This window comes from Marmota marmota, unplaced genomic scaffold (genome assembly GCF_001458135.2).
Source record: "Marmota marmota marmota unplaced genomic scaffold, marMar, whole genome shotgun sequence".
Taxonomy (NCBI): Eukaryota; Metazoa; Chordata; class Mammalia; order Rodentia; family Sciuridae; genus Marmota; species Marmota marmota.
Genome location: NW_025999897.1, coordinates 147803 through 172745, shown reverse-complemented (window position 1 = coordinate 172745; position 24943 = coordinate 147803). Strand labels below are relative to the sequence as shown.

Sequence of the window (24943 nt, the reverse complement as noted above, 5' to 3'; positions counted from 1 at the left end):
ACAACACACTCTGAACTCCCTGGAAATAGTTACACATTATGAAGTTTTAACTATAAACTATAGTGGCCTAGGAAAATACCACAACATTATGCCTCAGAGGACTACCTGTGCTTTGTAAGCTTCAGATTTCAGAAATCAACTTTATTATTTTCAGGGAGAATCCACACATTTATCTTTTCATGTTCAACAAGAAGGTAGCCCCACAGCCATCATATAGATGAGTCATATGCATAGAATACAAAGATTCCAAAACACCTTTAAGGAACTCTTAAGCTATTCTGAGAAAGAATGAAAGTTGATTCACCAAAGATCAGTGTTATACAGATTTCTATACTGACTTAGCCCATTTTATTTTTTGAGACAGGGTCACTAACATTGCTGGGCTCCACCTTCTGATCCTCTTGCCTCAATCTCCTGAGTAGCTGTGATTACAGATGTGTGCCACAGTGCCCAGCTCTCTACAACAATTCTTGATATTCCTAAAACTGTTTAGTTATTTATACAGAAGAACAAAAGTCATCTAATGAGAATCTTCATTTAGGCTTATCTGAGGAGTACAAAGTCCACACTATCTTGATAAACTGTTAACTTCTCTTAAAATAGGAATCATGTCTTTCCAACTCTTATATCCTCTAGCACATAAAACAGTACCTTTCATGGAGCTGATGCTTAAATATTTCATGTGTAGTATCAGTTTTAGAGAGTACTTGTCCTACAACAAGCATGAAAAGAGTATTTCTTCTATCTTCTATAGAAATTTTGAATACCCAATAAATTCATCTCACTGAAATCTAAATAATTCTATTAAAGTCCTAGTCCCGGTACCTCAGAATATGACCTTACTTCATTGAAGTAATTAGTTAAGCCAGGCACAGTGGCACATACCTGAAATCTCAGTGGCTCAGGAGACTGAGGCAGGAAGATCACAAGTTCAAATCCAGCCTCAGCAACTTAGTAAGGCCCTAAGCAAATAACTTAGCGAGACTTTACCTCAAAATAAAACATAAAAAGGGCTGGGGATGTAGCTCAGTAGTTAAGTGCCCCTTGGTTAAATCCCCAATGCTAAATAAATAAATAAAAGGGGGAGGAGGAGATCGTGCTGCCATAGGGTAAGCCCTTAGTACAAAATGCAATATGCCTGGTGTCCTTAAAAGAGAAGGAGCAAGCTGGGCATGGTGATGCAGCCTGTAATCCCAGAGGCTCAGGAGGCTGAGGCAGGAGGATCATGCATTCAAAGCCAGCCTCAGAAACTCAGTGAGGCCTTAAGCAACTAAGCAAGATCCTATCTCTAAATAAAATATTTTAAAAGGGGGGGCGGGGCTGGAGATGTGGCTCAGTGGTTAAGTGCCCCTGGGTTCAATCCCTGAACCCCTCATCTCCCCCCACCCCACCACAAAAAGAGAGAAGGAACAGAAATACATAAGGAGAACCCCATATGAAGATGAAGATAAAGACTGAAGTTATGCAGCCACAAGCCAGGATCTCTGGAAGAGGCCAAAAAGGATCTTCCCCATATGCTTGCCACTCTTTTACTTTTGACTTTCTGGTCTTGGGAACTGTAAAAAGAATAAATTCCTCCGTAGGGGTGAGGTGGTGGTGGTTGGGGGCTGGGGAGTGGGGTCTGGGGTTGTGACTCAGTGGTAGAGCCCTCACCTCGCATGTGAGGCCCTGGGTTTGATCCTCAGCACAACATTAAAATAAAGGTATTGTGTTCAACTACAACTAAAAAAATAAATATTAAGAAAAGAAAAATGAAGAAATTCCTATATTTTTGTTGTTGTTGTTGTTGTCGTTTTGTGATACTCAGGATAGAACTCAGGGCCTCAGGAAAGCTAGCCAAGCACTCTATAAATGAGCTACATTCCCAATTCTTTTATAAAATCTCTTTTGAGACAGGATCTTGCTAAATTCCCCAGGCTGACCCAATGATGCAATCCTCCTGCCTCAGTCTCCCAAAAGGCTGGGATTATAGGCAATTTCTGTTATTTTAAACCACAAGTTCATGGTATTTTGTTACAGCATCTCAAGGAAATGAAAGGGAATCTTCTATAGCAAAAGTGTATTTCAGATCCAACCACACTAGCAATAACTAGCAGAAGAATGAAAATAAAAACAAAAAACAAATGCACAAATTTTCAGACATTACTGAAGGAGGAAAAAGTCTTTTTTGTTTTTTTTTTTTTTTAAAGAAGACCTGTATGAACGACACACGAACATCTCAGAAGAGAATTTTTTAAAAATCCCCAGGCTATATTTTGTATATATTGGGAACTGTGAAATGGTATGGCTTATTCAAGCAAGATCTGACAAGAAAATCAACAAAATGAATGGTCTCATTATGGATCATATGACTAAGAATCAGATGGTTCACCAGAAACTGCTTTAAAATGGATAAGCCCCATACACACCAGAATACCAGGATTAGCACTGCAAAGCTATAAAGTTTAATTTATTCCCTCTGATATTCCACACTTAAATGATCAAAATTTTGTAGGGATGTCAGATTCTTTAATGTTGTTTATTTCAATATAAACAAAATCTTAGTCAAGAATTTTTACTGCTTTACCACTGAGACATTTGAATTTTTTTAAAAGATGTATTGAGCTGTAGTGGTGTATGCCTGTAATCCCAGTGGCTTGGGAGGCTGAGGCTGGAGGATCGGGAGTTCAAAAAGCCTGCCTCAGCAAAAGCCAGGCACTTAGCAACCCTGTCTCTAAATAAAATACAAATAGGGCTGGGGATCAAGTGCTCAATCAAGTTCAATCCCCGGTACCAAAAAGAAAAAGTATTGAAAAACACTAGTATACAAGACCACTTTTAAAAAATAAATAAATAAATAATACACACACTCACACACATTTTTAGTTGTAGTCGAACACAATATCTTTATTTATTTTTATGTGGTGCTGAGGATCAAACCCAGCCCCTTGCAGATGCTAATCGAGGGCTCTACAGCTGAGCTAGAACCCCAGAACACCACTTTTGAAGAATAAAACTATTTTCAACTGGTTCAAACATACTTTGAAAGCAAAAATTACTAATATGGCCAGAAATGTACAAATCTGGTATCATGTGCCTATTGGAAAACTTTTTGTTTTAGAAAACTAAAGAGCATTCAAAGGAACAAAGTAAGAACCAAAGAACTGTGCTAAGGCTCCTGATGAGGCTGTCTGATTATCTGATCCATTTTTTAAAAATATCTTGAAGTTTGCTAGACACAGCAGTGCATACATATAATCCCCAGCTACTTGGAAGGCTGACACAGGATGATCACAAGTTAAAGGCCAGCCTGGGCAACTTAGCTAGACCTTGTCTGAAAACAAAAAATTAAAAATGCTGGAGGTACATCCCAGAGGAAAAGCACCCTGGGTTCAATCTCTAGTACTACATCCCCTCTGCCCCTAGTCTTGAAGTTTGTCTCTTCACATAAAACCTAGCACTGCTGTCTGTTGTTCAGCTACTTCACCTACTAAACTTCTTTACATGTCATGAAATTTCTTATGCACAGAATTGTTGCTTGTGAAATTATCATATATAGTGCCTTTTACAACTAAAGAATTTCAATTTGGGGGGCTGGGGTTGTTGCTCAGTGCTGGAGCGTGTGCCTAGTGTATGTGAGGCACTGGGGTCAATGGTCAATCCTGACACCCATAAAAATAGATAGATAGATAGATAGATAGACAGAGAGAAAGAAAAAACAAAGGTGTCCATTTGTAACTAAGAAAAAATTGGATTTTTACTTTGAAAGTGAGAAAGATAATTTATTGAAGCAAAACATTAAGAAATAAGAGATTTATAATTAAGAGACATCAGCTGAAAATAGCTTTCCAAGGGAAGAGATACATATCCTACCATTTACTTATAGATCTATGAAAAACATTCTACCAACCCACAGGAAACAATTCTGGTCAGGTATCCCATTGACATGGTCTTAATTTGCTCTTATAATACAATTATCATTTTGTATTCTGATTAGTATAAGATTTCTAGATCCTTCTGGGTATTATATTGTTTACAGAGCAATAAGATAAAATACTGCTACTTCCAGCAAAACCCTAATCACTTCTTAAAACTAATTACATTTTATATCTATAAAAACCCACCACCTTTTTTGAGTCAATGTCTAAAATGACATTTAACAAGGCAGTCACTGTAGAAAGGTGGTAGGAGCAATCAGGACACAGTCTGAGCTTTGCATGACTTTGGCTACTAATAAAAATATAGAGGTTTGTTGTTGTTTGTTTGTTTGTTTGTTTGTTTTGTGGTGCTGGGGACTGAACCTAGGCCCCTGTGCACTCAAGGCAAGCACTCTATCAACTGAGCTATATCCCTAGTCTGAAAATATAGGTTTTAAACATTTTCTGCTACTGTCCTCACAACTCTGGAAACTGGACAATTTTCTCATCTCAGTCAGGGTGCCATGAAATGGGTGTCATACCTTACTTTGGAGTGACTGCCCTGGTGCACCTCAGCTACTACCAGGCTCCATTGCTTATAGTTCAGAGCAGACGCTGCTCCAAACCTCTGATATCTACCCTAACTGAAGTCTACTTTCCTTTCAGGGTATTTTCTGACTTAATAACCTCCTCTTATACCAAAATTTGAGGCATATTTGTGAAGTGAAAACGCGTTTCAACTAAGTTGGAGGTTAAGGTTTCATATACAAAATAATGACTACTAATGTGTAATTCAGAGGTTACTTATAACAGATTATTAAAAATAGCATCAATATTTCTTCTTTCTAGGGCTGGGGGTATAGCTCAGTGGCAGAGCACTTTCCTAGCATGTGTGAGGCACTGGGTTTGATCCTTAGAACCACATAAAAATAAACAAATAAGATAAAGGCATTCTCTCCATCTACAACTACAAAATAAAAATAATAAAAATTACATAAATAAATAAAGGTATTGTGTCCATCTACAACTAAAAAAATTTTTTTTTTAATTTCTATTTAAAAAAAAATTCTATTTTCTTTCAGGCATAAACTGTATTTACATCTCATTATTGCTCAAAAGTAACCCCACACTAATTTGTATTCAACAAGCTAATCAATCTCTGGAACCTTCCAACTCACTGTGATCTGGAGAGAAAAGTTGGAGAGCCCATGATTAAAAATATAATGTTTCCACTTGCCCTCAAGTTTCAGGTGGAAATAACCTAATAAATCAAAATAAGTAAGATATGTTAAAAGGTACTACAACTAGAAGATATATAATTTTTACAGTTCTGAGCTAATAACAGCTATTCACAGAGTCAGAATTTTAGGATTTTAAATATTATTTCCCTCTTTGGAATAAATTCCTGAATGTTTGACCCAAAAGTTATGATAAAGAGTTCAAGTTGCAAGACTCTACCACTGAGCTACAACCCCAATCCCTGATCACTCTTTAAACAGCCTCAGGGACATGTTCTATAAGGATCTTCTATGGTTTTCTTTTGTTTTATACCTAACTTAAAAAATCTTGCCATGGGCCCTTACCCATTTCATTTTTCTGTGGGCCCCAAATAAATGCTCAAGAGGATCCTCATGAAAATCCACTACCTAGGGATGTAGCTCAGTAGAACAGCACTTGCCTAGTATGTGTAAGGCCCTGTGTTCAAACCCCAGTACCACACACAAGCACAAATACATTACCTAATTAAAATATCAATACTAGATTTTTCCTTCCTTACCTTCATCAATTTTTGTTATTCTAAGCTTTAATGAAGAACTCACTTTCTATTCCTCTGATTACTTGTCATTTTTTCAGGACCTTTTCTAATTCTCTACATTTTTTAAAAATATTTATTTATTTTTTAGCTGTAGATGGACACAACACAATGCCTTTATTTGTAATGTGGTGCTGAGGATTGAACCCGGGTCCCGCCCGTGCTAGCGAGCGCTCTACCACTGAGCCACAATCCCAGCCCCCTACATTTCTTTATACAAATGGTAACTAAACTCAATGAAAAGATGACTATGACTACTAGGATTATTAATACTACAATTAACAGAAAACTTGAAAAATCCAAACTTTTCAATTAATCATGACAATTCACTTACTTGATAAGGTTCTGGAAAGCATAACCATCTGTCCACTGTTCAGTAAAAGAGGCCCCATGCCGGACAGTAGTAAAGTGGCCCAATCTCAAGCGGTCCTGCATGCTCTTATCTCTACATGCCATCTTCTCTTGTTTTGACTTAGGGGAAAAGGATCAAAAAAAAAAAAAAAAAGGAATTCATCATCAAATTAGCACGGAGACAGACACTTTTTAGAAACTCAAAATTCTAAGATTTTCATGGAAAATATATTGAAAAACCACACAACATCTCAAAACAGTCAGTAATGACTCCTTAGATGAAACAGTATTCCCAAAGTAGACAGGATATGCTAGTGAAGAACCGTGAATTCTTCTTTGGTAAAATTTCTCCCATCTGCCTAGTCTTTTTTTATCTTATCAGCATATTATATTTGCACCACAGCAATGCCCAACTACTAAGCTGTTTCTTTACTTTCAGTTTCTTCTCTCCAATCTGTTCTAGAGACCTGCTATCAATTCATCTTCTTAACATATTACTTTGAGGGATGGGTACATAGCTCACCAGTAGAATGCTCGCTCGGCATGGCCAAGGAAGGCCCTGAATTCAATACCCAGTACTGAGAAAAAAGTAAGAAAATCACTTTGCACACTTCCACTCTGATGCGCCAAACCTTCTATGGCTTCTGTCTCCCCAACTCTAGATTCTGACATGAAAACATCCTCCATTCCTCCACTGAGCATGGAAGATCAAGTGCACCTCCCCACAGGGTTCCTATTCCAGGACACTTTATGTACTTCTGATTCTTGAGGACTTCATTCATTACATGACAGGAATTATAAGACCACTTAGTATAAAGTATGATGTTTATGGCCAAGAGGGGAATACAACCATTGAATTTCTTGATCTGTAATTCTAAGTACAAACTCTAATAAAGAACTTATAGGAAAAGAACAAAGTACTGTGAGAGATAATATCATGGGATATACCTACTTGAAATGTCCTATGCATTTTTATTTATTTATTGTTGGCAGCACTGGGGACTGAACTGAGGGCCTCGCATGATAGGCAAGCACTCTACCACTGAGGATATTACCCAACCCTTGTTTTATTTTATCTCATTTCATTTTATGACAGAGTCTAAATTGCTTAGGCTGACCCAGAACTTGCAAATCTCCTGTCTCACTTTCTAGAGTAGCTGGAATCACATGCATACACCACCATGCCTGGTTCTACTGTGCATTTTAACTTTATTTTTGCCTCACTCGGGTCTTTATACTGACCATTAAGGTTACCACCGGGTGACTGTGGGTCATCTCCTGGAAACTGGTGTGGTTTGGAGACAGGGCCTCACTAAATTGACCAGGCTGGTCTTGAACTTGTAATACTCCTGCCTAAGCTGTACTATGTATTTTTAATGGACAGGCAATATAAACCTGCAGTTGTACTTACCTAAAACATCTTTCTTGTAGCTTCCCCCAATTAGTGCCCTGCTTTTGATTTCCTTCAGCCAATTTCTTAATAAAACTGCTTACTTGAAAAGGTTTCTTTGTGAATGTGAATGTATCTTATTCCCCCCACCCCACATAGACTATTAGCCCTCTGGGGATAGGAGCCATGTTTTATGTTTCTTAGATCCATGCATGTTGTTACTTATGTGGTGTCAATTCTTTTTCACTGCCAAGTAGCATTCTATTGTATGAACAAACCACAAGTTGTTTACATATTCACCTGTTGCTAGACACCTGTGAACAAAACTGCTATAAATATTCCTGTACAAATTGGTTTGTGGACATTTGCTTTTATTTCTCTTGAGTAAAAACCAGAAGTGGTACTGCTGGGTCAAATGGTAAGCATATAAGTAAGTGTATATATTTAATAATAAGAAATTGCCCCAGATAGGAATGGTAGTACACGCCTGTAATCCCAGCAACTCGGGAAGCTCAGGCAGGAGCATCACAAGTTTGAGACCAGTCCAGGGAACTTAGTGAAACCCTGCCTCAAAACAAAAAATGAAAAGGATTAGGGATGTGGCTCAATGGTAGAGTACCCCTGGGTTCAATCCCCAGAACCACCATAAACAAAAAAATTGTCCCAAGTTTTCCAAAGCAGCTATACAATTTTACATTCCTACTAGTATAAGAAATTGGGACACCAACACATCTATACCAGCACTTGATACTGTCAATGTTTTTACTTTCATTATATGTATATAATAATATGGTTTCACTTGGTTTTTTTGTTTGTTTGTTTGTGTTGGTCCCAAGGAATATTCTACTACTGAGCTACACCTCCAGAACTTTAAGTGTTTTTTTTTTTTTTTTTAAATTTTGAGACAGGGTCTAGTTACATTGCCAAGTCTAGCCTGGAACTTGTGATCTTCCTGCCTTAGCTCCAGAGTAATTCAAATTATAGGGTGTGAACACCATTGTATTCAGCCTACCATGGTCTTAGTTTTGAGTTTCCCAGATGCCTAATAATGTGCAGCATCTTTTCATATGATGACCATTTAGATATCTATAAATTTTTTATAAAGTTTCTGTTCAAGATTTTTTTGCTTGGGCTGGAGTGTAGCTCAGTGGTAAGAGTGCTTGCCTTGCATGTGTGAAGAGCTGGGTGCGATCCTTAGCACCACATAAAAATAAAGGTATTGTGTTCATCTGCAATTAAAAATATATTTTTTTAATATTTTATTTTATTTTTCCTCTTTCTTTTTTGGGTAGTGCTGGGGATTGGACCCAGAGACTTTTATATGCTAGGCAAGTGCTGTATCTCTGAGCTACACTGCCACCTCCATCTTTTCACATTTTTAATTTTTTTAAATTATAGGAATCTTTACATATTTTTATTTTAAAAACTTTTAATGTTATTAATATTTCCTCTCAATCTGTAGTGGCATTTTCATTTGTTTCTTTATACTCCAGCATGGTATACCGGACATTTGATAAATACTCATATTTAGAAAACTGAATTATTTTATAAACAAATCTAAATTATCTATTATTATTAACAAATATAAAATTGTATTTTTCTATGATAACTGAGGAGATGGCATTATGTTTGTTTTTTTGTACTATGCTACTCAGTTTAGTACAACTGGATGAATCCATGTTGATTTCAGGAAGAGTCCTGAAATTAAAAATACATTCTCTGTATTAACATGTTAATATTATTTCTCTCTCTCATGAAAATGTAACAAAGTAATTTCCCTTCTATAAAACTGTTTAATAATTAAAGAAATGAAGCAAAGTTCTTCCTAGTATCTTTGATCTCAGTAAAATAATCCCTTTCATTTTGACTAAGACTATGCTCCTTTAACCTTTAACAGCATTCCAAATTTTTCAAGAAAAGTAACCAGTAAAATGGTCAATTCTCCAGCTCATAATCTTTTAATAACTTCATTGGGAAGTACTGACATTTTAAAACTTCTAAGAAATAGTTACTAATAACTACTAAAGGCAGGCTGCAACTAACCAATTACTATAGTAAAGGAATATCCACCAATTTGTAATCATATGCAAAAATATGACAACTTCATTTTTTTGAAGCACAAAGCACTTAATTATCACATTATTATAAACAAAAGGAATTCCAAATATCTTTGAAAGAAAAATCTCACTATCATTAAATGTTTATAAATAGTAATAATATACTCACTTCAATTAATCAGATAAACATAAAAATTTAAGATTGCAAACCCTAGGTTAGGGGCATGGCTCAGTGGTAGATGCTAGGCTAGCATGCACAAGGTCAAACCCCCCAGCACCACAAAAAAAAAAAAAAAAAAAAGTGTGTGGGGGGCGATCAAGAAACAAACCAAACTCTACTAGAATAAGCTGTCAATATCATACTCAAAACAATTAAACAGCCAGAAGGTATATCCCTCTTATCACTCCGGAGGCTAGGTCTGATGTCCATGCAAAGAAACCGGAAGCAATGGTGCACACCTGATGTTCATGCAAGGAAAATAATTCTAATTATCAAAAAACAAGAAGTCTTTTTCTAAAACCCCTATTTTACAAAATATTTTCATCTCAGGTAAGAAGTAAAAAGCCACTCAATGACATACATTATGTATCTTGGAATACAGAGCTCAGGCCACCATTAATGCACTAACCTTTTCTATAAGGAGTTTCTTGCTCATTGTGACACATCTATTTAATCGTTCCTTGTATTTTTCTAGCATCTTTTGCTGATCATCAATCTGCCTTCTCAAATCACAGTTGGCCTTCAATGGAAAAACATGTTTTTAATTAGCTCCAAAGAAGACAGATTAATAGAAAAGTAGTTTCTAGGGAAAGAGAAAAATCATTTCTGTTATTAAATCAAAATAAAAATTTAGATTCAAAGAGATAAAAGTAACCAAGTCTTTTTAAAAGGTAAATAACTCATCCTTTTAATCTTACTTAATATATCTATTCATCAATAATGAATTCTGTTGTTAGAAATAGGCATGTTTTTCTACTAATCATATTTTACTCCTCCCAATACCCAGATACAACTCATTGTGTACATCACAAGTGCTTAAACCATCACAAAATACAATAAAATTTAGAAAAATCCATGACTATTTAGTGTGAGGGGTGATTAACAATATACATATTAAATACTTACTGAAAGTGATTAAGCACTTACAAAAAAGTACAGAATATTTTCTAAACCATATAATGTTCTTTAAGTTCAATTTGTCCTTTGCTTTCTAATTCCTATTTCTAAAGAAAAAGAAAGGTGAATTTTCATAAATGATTCTTACCAGAGAAGCCAGGCACACCTGTGCCCACCTAACACAGAACTAACCGATAGGATCTAGTTCAAGAATGCTGGAATGTAAATACACAGTTAAATTAGCTGTGGTCAGGGGCCTACAGAATAGGCTAAACATTTTGAAAAATTCAAGCCTCCTTACAATAACAGAGAATGTAAGAACTACTAAGCTAATATCAAATTTGACTTGCAACTCCTGAATTTATTCTTCTTGGATTAAACAAAAGATCTGCACTTATTTGGCAAATAATGCTGCCTTATAACATCCTTGAATTGTGAAAAAAAATCTATTATTTCCAAACAAATGATTCAAGCACTTCTGAAACTGTACAAAGCACAAAAGGAAGATATTACAGGACTCTCACTTTTTGAGACTTTTCAGCTTCATCTTTAAAGTGACCTGTATGAAACAGCTTCATCTTCAAATGGTTCTATTCTCCCCATAAACACAATGCTTCACTTAGTTTTTCTCAGGACTCTAGTCGTAGAGACCATATTATTAAAGATGAAAAAGTACAACTATATTGTACTTTTTGACAAATGTGACCTAATCATATTAAACAACCTATAAGAAGCTAAGATGATATAATAGGTTTTTGTTTCTTTGTGGTAATGGAGATACAACCCAGAGATGTTCTACCACTGAACTACATTTCCAGCCCTTTTAAAATTTGTATCTTGAGATACGGTCTCACTCAGTTGCCCAGGCTGCCTCAGCCTCCAGAGTAGCAACCATGTAATGTTTATGTGAAATCCAATCTACTTTTAGAAGGTAAATGTTTCCTCGAAATCTGAAATCAAGTAAACAATTACAATCAATTAACCTCTGGCAGTTGAGAGTTTTAAAAGTTCTAAATGTTTATGGTTTCTGGACTAACAACTTCTATGAGTTTATGTTTAAAGTGGAAACTGGCTAATAGTGCCCAGCACAGCCATACCCAACATCTGACAAAAAAAGAAAACTCGATCAATGACTGATTCATTTTATATCTGAAAGCAGATATAAAAACCTATGGTCTCTCTCCTTGACTGCCTATCCTCTAGATTCAAAACACAAATTCTAACCAACTTGAAAAAAGGGCAGTTGGACCTCTGTGTCTTTGTTTTTGCATGATCTATTCCCTTACTACTAATCTATATCCATATAAAATTACAACCTTCAAAAAACAATGGAGTAGGAGTTGGGGGTATAACAAAATGGCAGAGTCCATGCTTAGCATGAATGAGGCCCTGGGTTTAATCCTTGGCACCCGCCCCTCACCACCACCAAAGGCAATGGAGTAGAGGGTGAGGGTGAGTTAAGGAAGTATACTGCCTTCTGAATAATGAAAATAAACTTTAAAAACAAACCAACAAAACAAACAAACCAACAAAAACCAAGCTAGGATAAGTTTTTCACAAATTATTTCAATTCTTCTACCTTTACCCACCATGCTGGGGATCAAATCCAGGGTCTCATGCATGCTAGGCAAGCACTCTACCACTGAGTTATACTCCAGCCTCATGAGGCTATGAAGGAAAAAAACAAGACCGTATCCTTTTGTAGTCCAGCAAAGTTACTTTGGACAAAAATCCTTCCAAATGTTGGAAATATTTATACCCAAAGGATACTCCATATATCTTAGGTAGCAATTCCATCAACACTCAAATCAATAAAAACAAGAATAAGAGCAACTCTAAGCAAGTGAACAACGAAGATGTAAAACAGGTGCTGAGTCTTCACGGCTTTCCTCACTCAAAGTTGGAGAAAAAGATATAAATAAAAATAGGCCTAAGGAATATATTTCTGAATAAGAAAAGGGAACATCAGCTTCAAATGAGGCAAATGGTCACATACAGATATTAAAAGGATATTTTCAAAATATTGCCCATCATACTCTACAAAATGCAAGACATATGTGTGAAATAGGAAACAAAAAACCATAAAGAATATACAGGGTGTGTTAAGAAAGTATATTGATTACATAAGGGGGAGAAAGCGAGTAACAAAAAAATGTAAATAACAGAATCAAAATTCACATGAACTGCAAGTAAATAGCAGAAAATATATAGAAGATAAACAACATTTTAAAGATCCAGAAGAAAGGGCCAATCATATTAAATGAAGCATAAAATGTCAGGAAGCCAAGATATCAGAGATTGAAGTTAGGAACCAAAGAGGAAAATCAATAATAAAAAGGGGGAAAAAACAGTAAATTAGGTATGATCACACATTTTCAGAATAAAAAATAGAGACACTCACACATAGATGTAACCTGGTAAAATTTGACAGGTTGTTTATTCCTTTGGCCATGGATTCTCAGATACACTAAATGCTAGAAAAATCAAAGGTGTGTATGTGTGTATGTTAGAGAGACAGGGAAGGAGGCAGGGGTGAGAGAAAGAGAGAGAGATAGAGAGACACAGAGAAAGAGATACCTGGGAAACAGAACAGGTTATAACACAAAAATCTTACAGAGAGTGCTGTCTTTTTCATGAAAGGGTAAAGGAAAGAATTTCCCAGCTCTATAAGGGCACAGAGAATTTAACACTGACATAGCTTTCCTGAAAAAAATAATTACTTAAAAGTGTAATAATTTAGTCAATTAATAGATGAAACAAAAAGACAAAGGCCATGTTTAAAAAAAAAAAATGAAAGCAACATTGGACGTGGTGACATAAGCCTATAATCCCAGTGGCTAAGGAGGCTGAAGCAGGAGGATTGTGAGTTCAAAGCCAGCTTCAGCGCCGGGATATTGCTCAGTTGGTAAAGTGCTTGCCTCCCCTGCACAAGGCCTTGGGTTCAATCCCAGCATGCCCCCCGCCCCCAAAAAAAGCCAGCCTCAGCAATGTCGAGGCACTAAGCAACTTAGTGAGACCCCCCACCCCCGCTTTTTTTCTTGGTACTGGGGATTGAACTTAGGGATACTCGACTGCTGAGCCATATCCCCAGCCCAATTTTTTATTTTGAGACAGGGTCTCAACTGAGTTGCTTAGCACCTCACTTTTGCTGAGGCTGGCTTTGAACTTGTGATCTTCCTGAGCCTTGCAAGCCCCTGGGATTATAGGCATGTGCCACCATGCCCGGCTGAGACCCTGTCTCTAAATAAAATACAAAATAGGGCTGGGGATGTGGCTCAGTGGATGTGTGCCACAGAGTTCAATTCCTGGTACCAAAAAAAAAAAGTAGCAACAATGAACTGTAAACCTATTTCCGTAAATTTGAACATAAAATTTCCCACAAATGTAAGAAATTATTCTCATATAAAATAGTAATAATAACAGAATTTATTAATAAAGAGCATATTTATGGTTTGGATCAATGCTAAGTCTTACAGAAAACAAAGTAGAAATAAGCTATTTTACCCTATATTTTGATTAATTATAGAAATAAAAAATAAAAATAAAAATCTTTCGAAAGGCAGACAACTAGTGTCATTTTAAATCATTTTTATTATTAAACATCCTTTTATTCAGGCAAAATGATACTCCAAAGCCCAATAAAAACAATTGATCAAAGTAAGGCTGCTGATTCCCACTCTAACATGTCATAGTCCATTGAGACAGTTAGAAATTACCACATTAGTACAAATAAAGGTCAAACCTATTCATTCTAAATCACTGGAAAGATGAAAATGCTAGCCAATTTCATTTATAAATCAGTAATAGTTGTGTATATGTTATGAATGGCTCAAACAATTACTGAAGGGCTGGGCATGGTGGTACACACCTGTAATACCAGAGGCTTGGGAGACCAAGGCAGGAGAATCACAAGTTTGAGGTCAGCTTTGGCAATTTAGTGAGACCCTGTCTCAAAATAAGAAATAAAAGGGAGGGCTGGGACAGAGGACATGGCTCAGTGGTAGAGAGCCTCTGGGCTCAATCTCCTATTACACACATACACACACATACACACACACACACACTATCTAAAGTAAATGTACAAAATGTGTATCCTAGTTAATCATTCTGTATTTTCTATTACAAAAAAAAATTATAAAAGGAAAACAATAAACATTTTATTCTTTTTGTTGGCGGGGGGGCAGTACCAGGGATTGAACTCAGGGATACTTGAACCCCTAAGACATATCCCCAGCCCTATTTTGTATTTTATTTAGGGTCTTAATGAGTTGCTTAACACCTCGCTTTTACTGAGGCTGGCTTTGAATTTGTGATATTCCTGCCTCAGCCTCAAACCGCTTACAGGTGTGCGCCACTGTGCCCAGCAAACATTTTACTCTTTAAAAAAAAAACAACAAAAAAAAAACAACTGTGGGTCAATAATGCCAAGCTGCATATTCAGAATATATTTTGAAAATATCATGGTACATCTTCCAAAGGTAAATTTCAGACTAGGTGTTTAAAAGTAAATTTCAGACTAGGTGTTTCTTTTGTATGCACAAAAAATTTTTAGATGACAAGGTTATTGAAAGACACAAAATAAAAACTGCACTGAAAAAATCCTTGTTAATTTAGTTTTCTAAATTAAAGAATAAAATAATTTCCCTAAAATGTGAAAACATACTTAGTCCCACAGTTTTGGATGAAATATAACATTCCACATATCTAATTCTCTAAATAAAAATATTAAAATATACAACATAAGATTTCCACTGTAAAGACTGTTGAGAAAATATGTATGATCCTGGTTCCCACTTAGATTCCCTCAGATTAAAGAAAAGTAACTTAATTATCTGGCTTTAGTAATTATTTCCATGCTATGCACATAATCCAAACATATATAACAGTACTTTTTATAAAATTTCTTACATTTTAATACTTACTCTTAATAAATCATCTATTCTTCCTTCTTTCTTCTCTAAGTCAGAATTCTTACTATTTTCTAGTGCAGATATTTTTTCTATTGTGAGGTCAGACTACAAAGACAAAGGCAATAGAAATTTAGGATTAGTCTCAAAATAATACATGTCAACACATTTGACTCATTACTTTTCTGCAAAAAAGTATCTGCTTACAAAAATGGCCTGGAATCATATGGCTCAGGATATTAAATTCACTTTCCTCATCCCAATCTTCAAATCTTAACTATGGGTTCCTAAAATCTCACTACACCAGCATGTCAAAACTCAAGCTAATTCTGGAATCAAATATGAAAATTCTCAAAACTACTGTGCATTGAATAAAATAGAACTGCAGTACTCTAAAAATGAAATGAATTGAATAAAAAGACTCAAGGGCTGGAGTTGTGGCTCAGCAGTGGAGCGCTCCTCTAACACGTGTGAGGCCCTGGGTTTGAACCTCAGCACCACATAAAAATAAAGGTATTGTGTTCAACAACAAGTAAAATAAAATATTAAAAAAAAAAAAAAAAGGACTCAAAGGGCAACTTGACCAAAAATCTCTAAGGAACAAACATGCCATCTAGTGGAAATAGGGAGCAATCAGAAGGGGAAAAGTCTATTTAACCATCTAGATGCTGGTGGTTCAAATAAAATTAAACTCCACAGGGTCACATAAGTTTTAAGATAAGAAATTCTAGATTGCTAGGCTTCCCGTCTTGAAAGCAACAGAGTGCCAAAAGAGGCTGCAAGAACACCCAATATACTACTGGTTAACTCAACACTAGAAAGGGAGGATATATCTATTATACTTTTCAGATACAATTGTTAAATGTTCACAACATTCCCTAAATTCTGAAGACTGTTTATCGAGGAAATTATACTGGTATAGCACAACTTAAGTTTAGCTCGGTCTTGCAAGGGAAGTAAAGGAATACATAAATTGACTAGTTCCAGAAAGTAGGTAATTATATTTATCAAAAGTATACTGTAAGCACTTTCCTAATAAGCATTTTGTAAACATTGTCTGAGGTAATAAGGATCAACCACATTTTACAGATAATTTCTTCTAAAAGAAGCTGAGGCCCAGGAAGACAAAGTATAAGCGGCAGAACCAGAATTGGAACCCAAGCCTAGAGACCTCAAAGTGTATACTCTTTCCATGCTGAAGTAAAACCATTTCTGCTACAATACACCAGAAAGGTAAAGAAAAGCCTCAAACAGCTATTGCACATTTTACAAAAACTTTAAATACTCATAATGCAAATTCTGAATATAATGCACACAAAAGAGATACAGTCAAAGATATAAAGGGAAGATCAAGTGAGGAATCACAGATTTTCTACATGTTTAGGTTTACTCCTAAGCAGAACTACTCCACTGTTTATCAACCCCCAACGTACCTGGGTCTGTCTGTGCTGGATGGAGATCTGTTTTTGGGAGCTGCAGGAATGCTCTGTGTTGCCAGATCCTGTGGAAGAGGGACTGTTTTGCTGAGCCTATAATAAAGGTATATCACCAATCACAGAAAGGCTTGGCAGCTTTCTCCACAAACATTTTTATGAATACAAACAATTACTTCTATATAAAATAAATCCTATCTGATAAAAGTCAGAAGTCAGGGGTGCTGGGGTTGTGGCTCAGAGGCAGAGCACTTGCCTCACACAGGTGAGGCACTGGGTTCAATCCTTAGCACCACATAAAAATAAATCAACAAAATAAAGATTTAAAAAAAAAAAAAAAGAAGAAGTCAGGGCCACAAGGTTAAGGTGAAAGCAAAACAAGTTGAATGAGATACAAGGGCTAGATATGGTAGCTTAAGACTATATTCCTATAAACAGGTTTTATTTTTATTTAATTAATTTATTTTTGAAGCCTGGGTCTCTCACATGATAGGCAATCACCCTACTACTGAGCTATACCCCAAACCTTCTAAATAGGATTCAAAGTATCAAATACTTACAAATAAATTTTTTAAATGTTTAAGTTACAGAAATGGACAGTTCCTTCATGAGCGCTCTCTTGTCCAGCGAGGATGTCCACAGAACAGGGTAGAAGAGACTGTGGCTGCAAAGTCGCTAATCAAGACCTCCAGAGAACCAAGCAGGAAGCAGGTCTGATTTTATTGCGCAGTTACCATGTATATATACTCAGCCAGTAGCTAAGCAGATTACAGGCAGCCACCAATGCAATTTCTGCTAAGTGTCCTTGCAGTGAACAATTGAGAAGTGGGCCATGGAACAAGCGCAGGGACTACATAACACATGGCCTCACGCCCAGGGCTGTGCCTACGGGGTATGCAGCCTGCCACTCATGTGCCTAGCATGAGGGGAGTGGCCTGCCACTCAGATGCCCTTGACATATGCCACGCATACAGTACTCCATGCACTTGTCCCCACATTCCTCCAATAATTATTTGCTTTTTTCACTTATGTTTCAACATGTCTTTATCAGAAAAGGCAAGTGAAACATCCAATGCATAGGGGATACACATGAGTACAGACAGAAAGGACTACAAACTGTTATTCAGAAAACTCTCTAAATACACCAATATTATCCATAAACACTATGTGTATAAAACTTTAGGCTAATCTCCAATATTCTCACTGCTAACTGAACATTCTAAAGCATCTTTATTATTTATTTATTGTAGCACTAGGGATCAAACCCAAGAATCTCAGTCATGCTAGGCAAACACTCTACCACTGAAATATAATCCTGTTATGGCTGTAATCCCAGTGACCCTGGAGGCTGAGGCAGGACGATTTTGAGACCAACCTCAGCAATTTAGTGAGACCCTGCCTCAAAGCAAACAAACAAACAAACAAACAAATAATTAAATATAAATAAATAAAAAGCGCTGGTGTGTGGGGCTCAGTGGTTAAGTTTTTGAATTATTGCTCTTACTCATTATTATATTAATAGTAATATAACCATTTATTGAGTAATAAGTATACGCTACATGCTTCAAAGTCATTGTCACATGTAATCCTTACAAAGTATTATAAAGAATTTTTTATTATTTCCATTTTACAGATAAAGAATATACAAATCAGGGCTGGGGTTGTGGCTCAGTGGTAGAGTGCTCATCTAGCACATTTGAGGCCCTGGGTTTGATCCTCAGCACCACATAACAACAAACAAAATAAAGGTATTGTGTCCAACTACAACTAAAAAATAAATAGTAAAAAAAAAAGAAAAAAAAGAATATACAAATCAGCTGAGCACTGTGGTACATGCTCTTAATTCCAGCTACTCAGGAGAATGAGATAGGAGGATCATGACTTGAAGACCAGCATACACAACTTTAGCAAGACCCTGTTTCAAATTAAAATCGGCTAGGGATGTAGTTCAGTAGTAGAACCTGCCTAGCATGTGCAAAGCCCCAGCTTTAATCCCTAGTATCACCCAGAAAAACAAAAAACTACATATATACAACATTAATAAATATATCGATATATTATTAATAACTATCAATTATTAAATAATTAAATGTATTGATAAATATTAATATTTACATATAACTATGTAAGATCACAGAGCTAGTAAGTGGGGGAACTAGAATTGGAGGCTGTCTGCATCCACAATAACTGCTCTTAATCACCAGAGCAAACTATTACAGCTAGGTGGTAAGTAAGCTAATGAGTTCCTACACATTATTTCATGGAAGTATCACAACAGTCTTTTAAGGAGGGCAGTATAACTAACTCAATTTTTATTTCTTCATTCACTGACTATTTATAGAGTAGTCCCTTTATCTAAGCACTGTGTTGGGTTCTTGTGACACATGGCTGAAGAAGATGAACATAAACCATTGATCCTTATTTTGCCTTAATGAAACTTAAAAATGAAGAGAAGATTTAATGAATACTCAAATATGGGTGCAAAGAAACTGTTGAAAGAACAATTGTAACAAATGCAAAATTACAATTAGGAGAAGTACTTTAACACCACACAATAGGATATGAAAGCTAATCTAGAATAAAGGGGTTGACTTGAAAAAGTTAAAGATCTGAAGGTAATCAGAGTTAAAGACAGGAGATGATTGAATCATTCCAGGTAAAGAACATGGAAGAAGATGCTAGGAAAAGAGAAAAGACTGATATAGGGTTCAGAGAAGGTAAAAGAGAGGAACTCACCTCAAAGAGGCTGTTAAACAACTTGTGCAGCCAGTAAATGTCAGAATTGTGATTAAAAGCCAGGTCTATGTGATTCCAAACAACTGAAAATTATCTGTACCCTTTCTAAACTTCAGCAAAACCAACTGTTTCTTACTGATTAGGAGTCATCATTAAGAACCTTAAGTATTACACTGCACTATAATACAAGTATTGTCTCCTTCGGTTATCATTAGATTGCTTCTTGCAATCTTTTATTTTCATATTTGTTTTTAAATAAATTTGACTGAACTAAAGGGCTCTTCTATAAATTTATAGATTTTGATAGGGAGACTTTGCTAAAATGCTCATTTTCTAAGTTTTCTTCCAGCAAACTGATAGTACTAAAATATGATTTAGTGGGATACTTCTAAAATCTTTCTGTAAAAATACATATGATAAGAAGTGTAAAAGTTAACTGAGGAAGTGGGCTACAGTTGTTAGGAAAGCAAATGTAAATGAAAATAATGTTTTTAAAAGGTAAAAGGTATATACAAATATAAAATCCTAATGTGACAACATGAGCCCATAATGGGGAAAATGCTCTAATTTTGAGCATTAATTGTGCACCTCTATGCCAAGTCCTGTGTTAAACACCAGAAATGCAAAACTGAAAAACAATAGCTTCCACTTTCCCACAAAGTCAAATTTCAGAATAATGTCCTAGGACAATGATAACACAATCTGCCCAGTTAGCCTGGTGCCACTGCAGCTATGAATTAAGCAGAGTTTTCCAATACTCTATTAGGCTTTCCAGAGAAAACAAAAGAAAAGAATGAGACAGTAAAATAAAATTTTTCTAAGATAAAAAGGGAAAATTTCAGAGTAAAACATCTACTACATGGTAAGCACTATTAATGGGAAAATAAAATGGTGGGTAGACTTCAGAGACAAAAAGATACCTTGATTTAAATAAATGTAGAAAAAGCATTCAAGACTCTTTCATGTTAAAAACATTTAACAAACTCAGACTAAAGGAAACTTAACCCCCCAAAAGGGCCATCTTTGAAAAATACACAATGAACATCATACTTATTTTCAAAGACTTCGTGCTTGTGCTAAAAGCTGAAACAAGGCAAGACTGTCTATTCTCATAACTTATATTCAATGATGTACTTTGAGTTCTAGCAAGAAAACAAAATAAAAGCACCCAGAATGGAAAGCATGTAAAACTGACTATTTTCAGATGAAACAATTTTATATGCAAAAAATCCTTTTAAAAAAACTATCAGAATTAACATATAGACTTCAGCAAGATTGTAGCATACAAGATCAACATTAAAAAAACTATGTGGGCAGGGACATAGCTCAGTTGATAAAGTGCTTGCTTCACATGCACAAGACCCTGGCACGCGCGCGCGCACACACACACACACACTCACACACTGTATTTCTATCCTCTTAACAATCACCAATCTGAAAATTAAATTAAATGGATACTATTAAAATACAAGTAATCAAGAAGGATACTTAACAAAAGAAGTGCAAAATCTAGATGTTTAAAACTGTAAAACATGCCACCTATGATAATCCACACCTGTAATCCCAGAGACTGAGGAGGCTGGAGCAAGAGGATCACAAGTTTAAAACCAGCCTGGGCAACTCAGAATCTGCCTCAAAACAAAAACTCAAAAAATGACCAAGAATGTAGCTCAGTAAAGTCCTTGCCTAGCATGCATTAGCTCTGGGTTCAACTCCAGTTACTAGGAAAGGGGGCGAGGGGTGGGAGTATTGGTGAGAATGTAGAGAAATTGGAATATACTGCTGATCAAAATATAAAATGGTCCAGCTATTGTGAAAAACAGTTTGGTAGTTCTTCAAAAATACACCACATGACCAACAATTTCACTCTTCAGCATATTAAAAAAAGAAAGAAAGCAAACAAACATATCTAAACAAAAACCTGTACATGAATGTTCATAGTAATATTATTTATAATAATCTAAGTGTGAAATAATTCAAAGGTCCACCAACTGATGAAAGGATAAATAAAGCTAAGACCAGATGGGCACAAAAAGAATGATTATATTTACTTATGTACATCCATGAAAATCCATGAGGCCAGGACTTGGGATATAGCTCAGTGATACAACGCGTGCTTAGCATGTGCGAAGTCGTGGGTTCAATCCCCAGCACCAAGAAAAAAAAAAAGAAGAGAAGAAAGAGAGAGGGAGGGAGGGAAGAAGAAAGAAAGAAAAAATCCATGAGGTCATAATGATATCAAAGAGGAAGCTATTTGTTACTATTTGATGAAGCCAATATTATAATCAACTCCCTATTTTAAAAATTAAAATTTTATTTTAAAAATTGAAATTGGTAATTAAAGGGGTAAAAAAGTAAGCATTTATCCTGCCTTTCTAGTAAAACTATGTCACTATAGTCTAAGAAGCAGAGATGATGAGAGGAAAGTTCTATTTCACATTAAAATAAACCCTAAATGAAGTATGGTGCTAGGCACAGTGGTGCATACCTGTAATCCCAGCAACTCAGTAGGTTGAGGCAGAAAGATCCAAGTTCAAGATCTGCCTGGGCAACTTAGAAGGCCCTAAGCAATTTAGTGATACCCTGTCTTAAATTTTTAAAAAATTTAAAAAGGGGTTGGGGATGTAGCTCAGTTGTAAAATGCCCCTGGGTCCAATCCCCAGTACCAAAGCAAATAAACAAACAAAAAAATCTTTTAAAAAAAAAAAAAGTTAGTTTAAATATATAATAATAAATCTCAAAAAAGTATGACAATGTTAATTTGGGTATATAGAAAAAGGTAACTATTTTGTAGAAAATGCCTGTTAAATTATTTAGAGGGGAAGTCAAAAATTCTGAAATTATATACATCAGCATAAATAAAGCTAACTACATTGTTATTATCATTAGTAGTAGTAGTGGTAGTAGTAGTAGTAGTTTTTAAATTCAGTTTTGGGGGCTGCAGTTGTAGCTCAGTGGTAGAGTGCTTGCCCAGCATGTGAGAGGCCCTGGGTTTGATTCTTGTGTGTGTGTGTGGGGGTGAGTGGGAGGTTTCAAACTTTCAATTACATCTGAATAATATTAAATGACACAGCTTTTAAGGAAATAATAGGCCTGGCATTAAAGGGGGAAAAAGAAAAGAAAAAGATCTAGTAGACCTTGACAAATTATTTCATTTAATAAAAACTAATTCAATGACTATGACTGTTTTCTTCTCAAAGAGTTCAATAAAATCATTTGGTTTTGCAATGCCCAATAATGAAACATAATAATAATTATAAAAGTTCCTCAATCACTTTCAGGTCTTTTAGAATAATTTTCAGAATAGAAAAAGACTCAGTTATAGGTAAAATAATAAACTAAATATCACACACTTAGTAACAATGACTAAAAACGTGAAAGATACCAAAGGAAGGCTAGGTAAACATTATGAGTATGTTAAGCTTATCTTTCATATGGGGAGTAAATAGATCTTGTTTAAAATTGATTAAATAAGAGATATACTATTTGAAGTTAAAATGGTAATCAATAGAAAAATCTAAACAACAAAATGTCAGTAATGGTTCTCTCTCCAAGGAGTACAGAGCAAGGATTTTCACTCGTTCCCCATTGATTTAAAAAACAAATTTCCTATGTTACATAATTTTATATATTAAAAGATCAAATTCCTTCTATTCTATCACCTACTATTTTTCTCAGCACATTTAGAGATATTTCATTTTTAGCATATACACAGCTATTTCACTTTTTTGTCAATTATATAGCATTCCACCGTATAAATGTATTATAATTTATGTAACAACCCCATCTATGAAAAGTGCTTTTATTAATTCATGCAACATATAATTACACTGAATTCCTTTCAGAGCAAATCCCATTCAGGGCATTGGAGATACCGAAATGAACAGAGCAAAGTCTTTGACCTGTGGAGCTTATGTTCAAGAGTAACACCCAAAGAAGTACATTATAAGAATGTTAGCTGGTGATAAGACTAAGAAGAAAAACAAAGCAGGGCATTAGAGCTAGATACTGGGTGAGGCAGTCAGAGAGGAACTGTTATTTCATACAGTCTAGTCAGACCAAGAATACTGAGCGAGTAGGAGGCATGCTAATATCTAGGGCAACAATGTTATGGCAACAGTGAGTATAAAGGTCCTGAGGTAAGAGCACTGCTGGTAGCATCTGAAGAAAAAGGGAGCCAGTGTGAATGAAACTTGATAGTTACAAGAGATGAGGACACGGAGGACAAACCACATAGGGGCATTTTAAAGACCTTTTGGAAAGTAGAGTGGCAGGCTTGGACTTAAAGTTTCAATAAAATCACCATGTTTTGTCACAAAGAGATTAAAAGGGAAATCAAGGTGGAAGCAAGGAGTCCAATTAGAAGGCCAAAATTTCAGAGGGAGACATGGTTTAGAATGGAGGCAATAGTTGGTGGGGGTAAGGTGGGAGCAGAACTCTAAACATAATCTGAAGATTTATTGATAGCTTTGAATTTGGGGTATAATAAAAAGAGAAGATAAGAGAGAGATAAGAATGACTCCAAGAGTCTTAGTCTGAAAAAGAAGAAGACTTGACAATATTGAGATGTGGAATGCTGTGGGGAAAAAAAGGTTTTGAGTGGAAGAACAGAATGGAGTTCAGTTTGGGATATGTTAAATTTGATATGCTTGTTAGAAAGAGGAGATGACTAGAAGCAACTGACTATATAGGGCTGGAATTCAGGGCAGAGATGTGACTACAAGCATACACAAAGGAACCCTCTGCACATAGGTGATAGGCATTAGTAAACAAAGAAACGAGATGAAAATAAATAGAAAGTTAAGGAGAATAAAAAGGAACACTGAGTCCTGGAACATGCCAATGTTGAGAGGTTCTGGGAGAAGGGAACAATTCACCTATAGCTAATGAAAAATGCTGGATGAATTCTGAGAAATGATCACTGGGTTTACTAACATAGAGATTACATCCTCTAAAACACTTATCGAGGAAAACTGCTTCCAATTTTTGTAATTACAAATACCTCAACAAAAATCTTTGTAGTTTCATGGGAATGGAATTTCTGGACCCAAGGATATATAAACTTAACAAAATGACTATTCTAATTAATTTCTAGTTAGTATAAAACTACCCATCTCCATTATTATCACCTACATTGAGAATTATCAAATTTATTAATCCTTGACAATTTGATAGTTCATGAACGTTATCTTGTGTTATTTGGAATTTCTTTTATGGCCTAAGTTGAGCTCCCCCCCCCCCCC

General features: G+C 35.7%; 1 protein-coding gene across 7 annotated transcripts in view; it reads right to left on the bottom strand.

The window, feature by feature from the left end:
- Positions 1 to 24943, bottom strand: part of Tlk2 (tousled like kinase 2) — a 109752-nt gene that overhangs the window by 34167 nt on the left and 50642 nt on the right. For 6 of the 7 annotated variants that reach the window (XM_015504783.2, XM_015504784.2, XM_048798112.1 and 3 more), the window contains 4 exons: positions 16965 to 17060; positions 15547 to 15639; positions 10137 to 10247; positions 6044 to 6180 (listed from right to left, as the gene is read on the bottom strand). In XM_015504783.2, the coding sequence (XP_015360269.1) occupies positions 6044 to 6180; positions 10137 to 10247; positions 15547 to 15639; positions 16965 to 17060 (437 nt within the window). The remainder of the gene's footprint in view (positions 1 to 6043; positions 6181 to 10136; positions 10248 to 15546; positions 15640 to 16964; positions 17061 to 24943) is intronic. The other variant, XM_048798114.1, reaches the window with a different exon arrangement.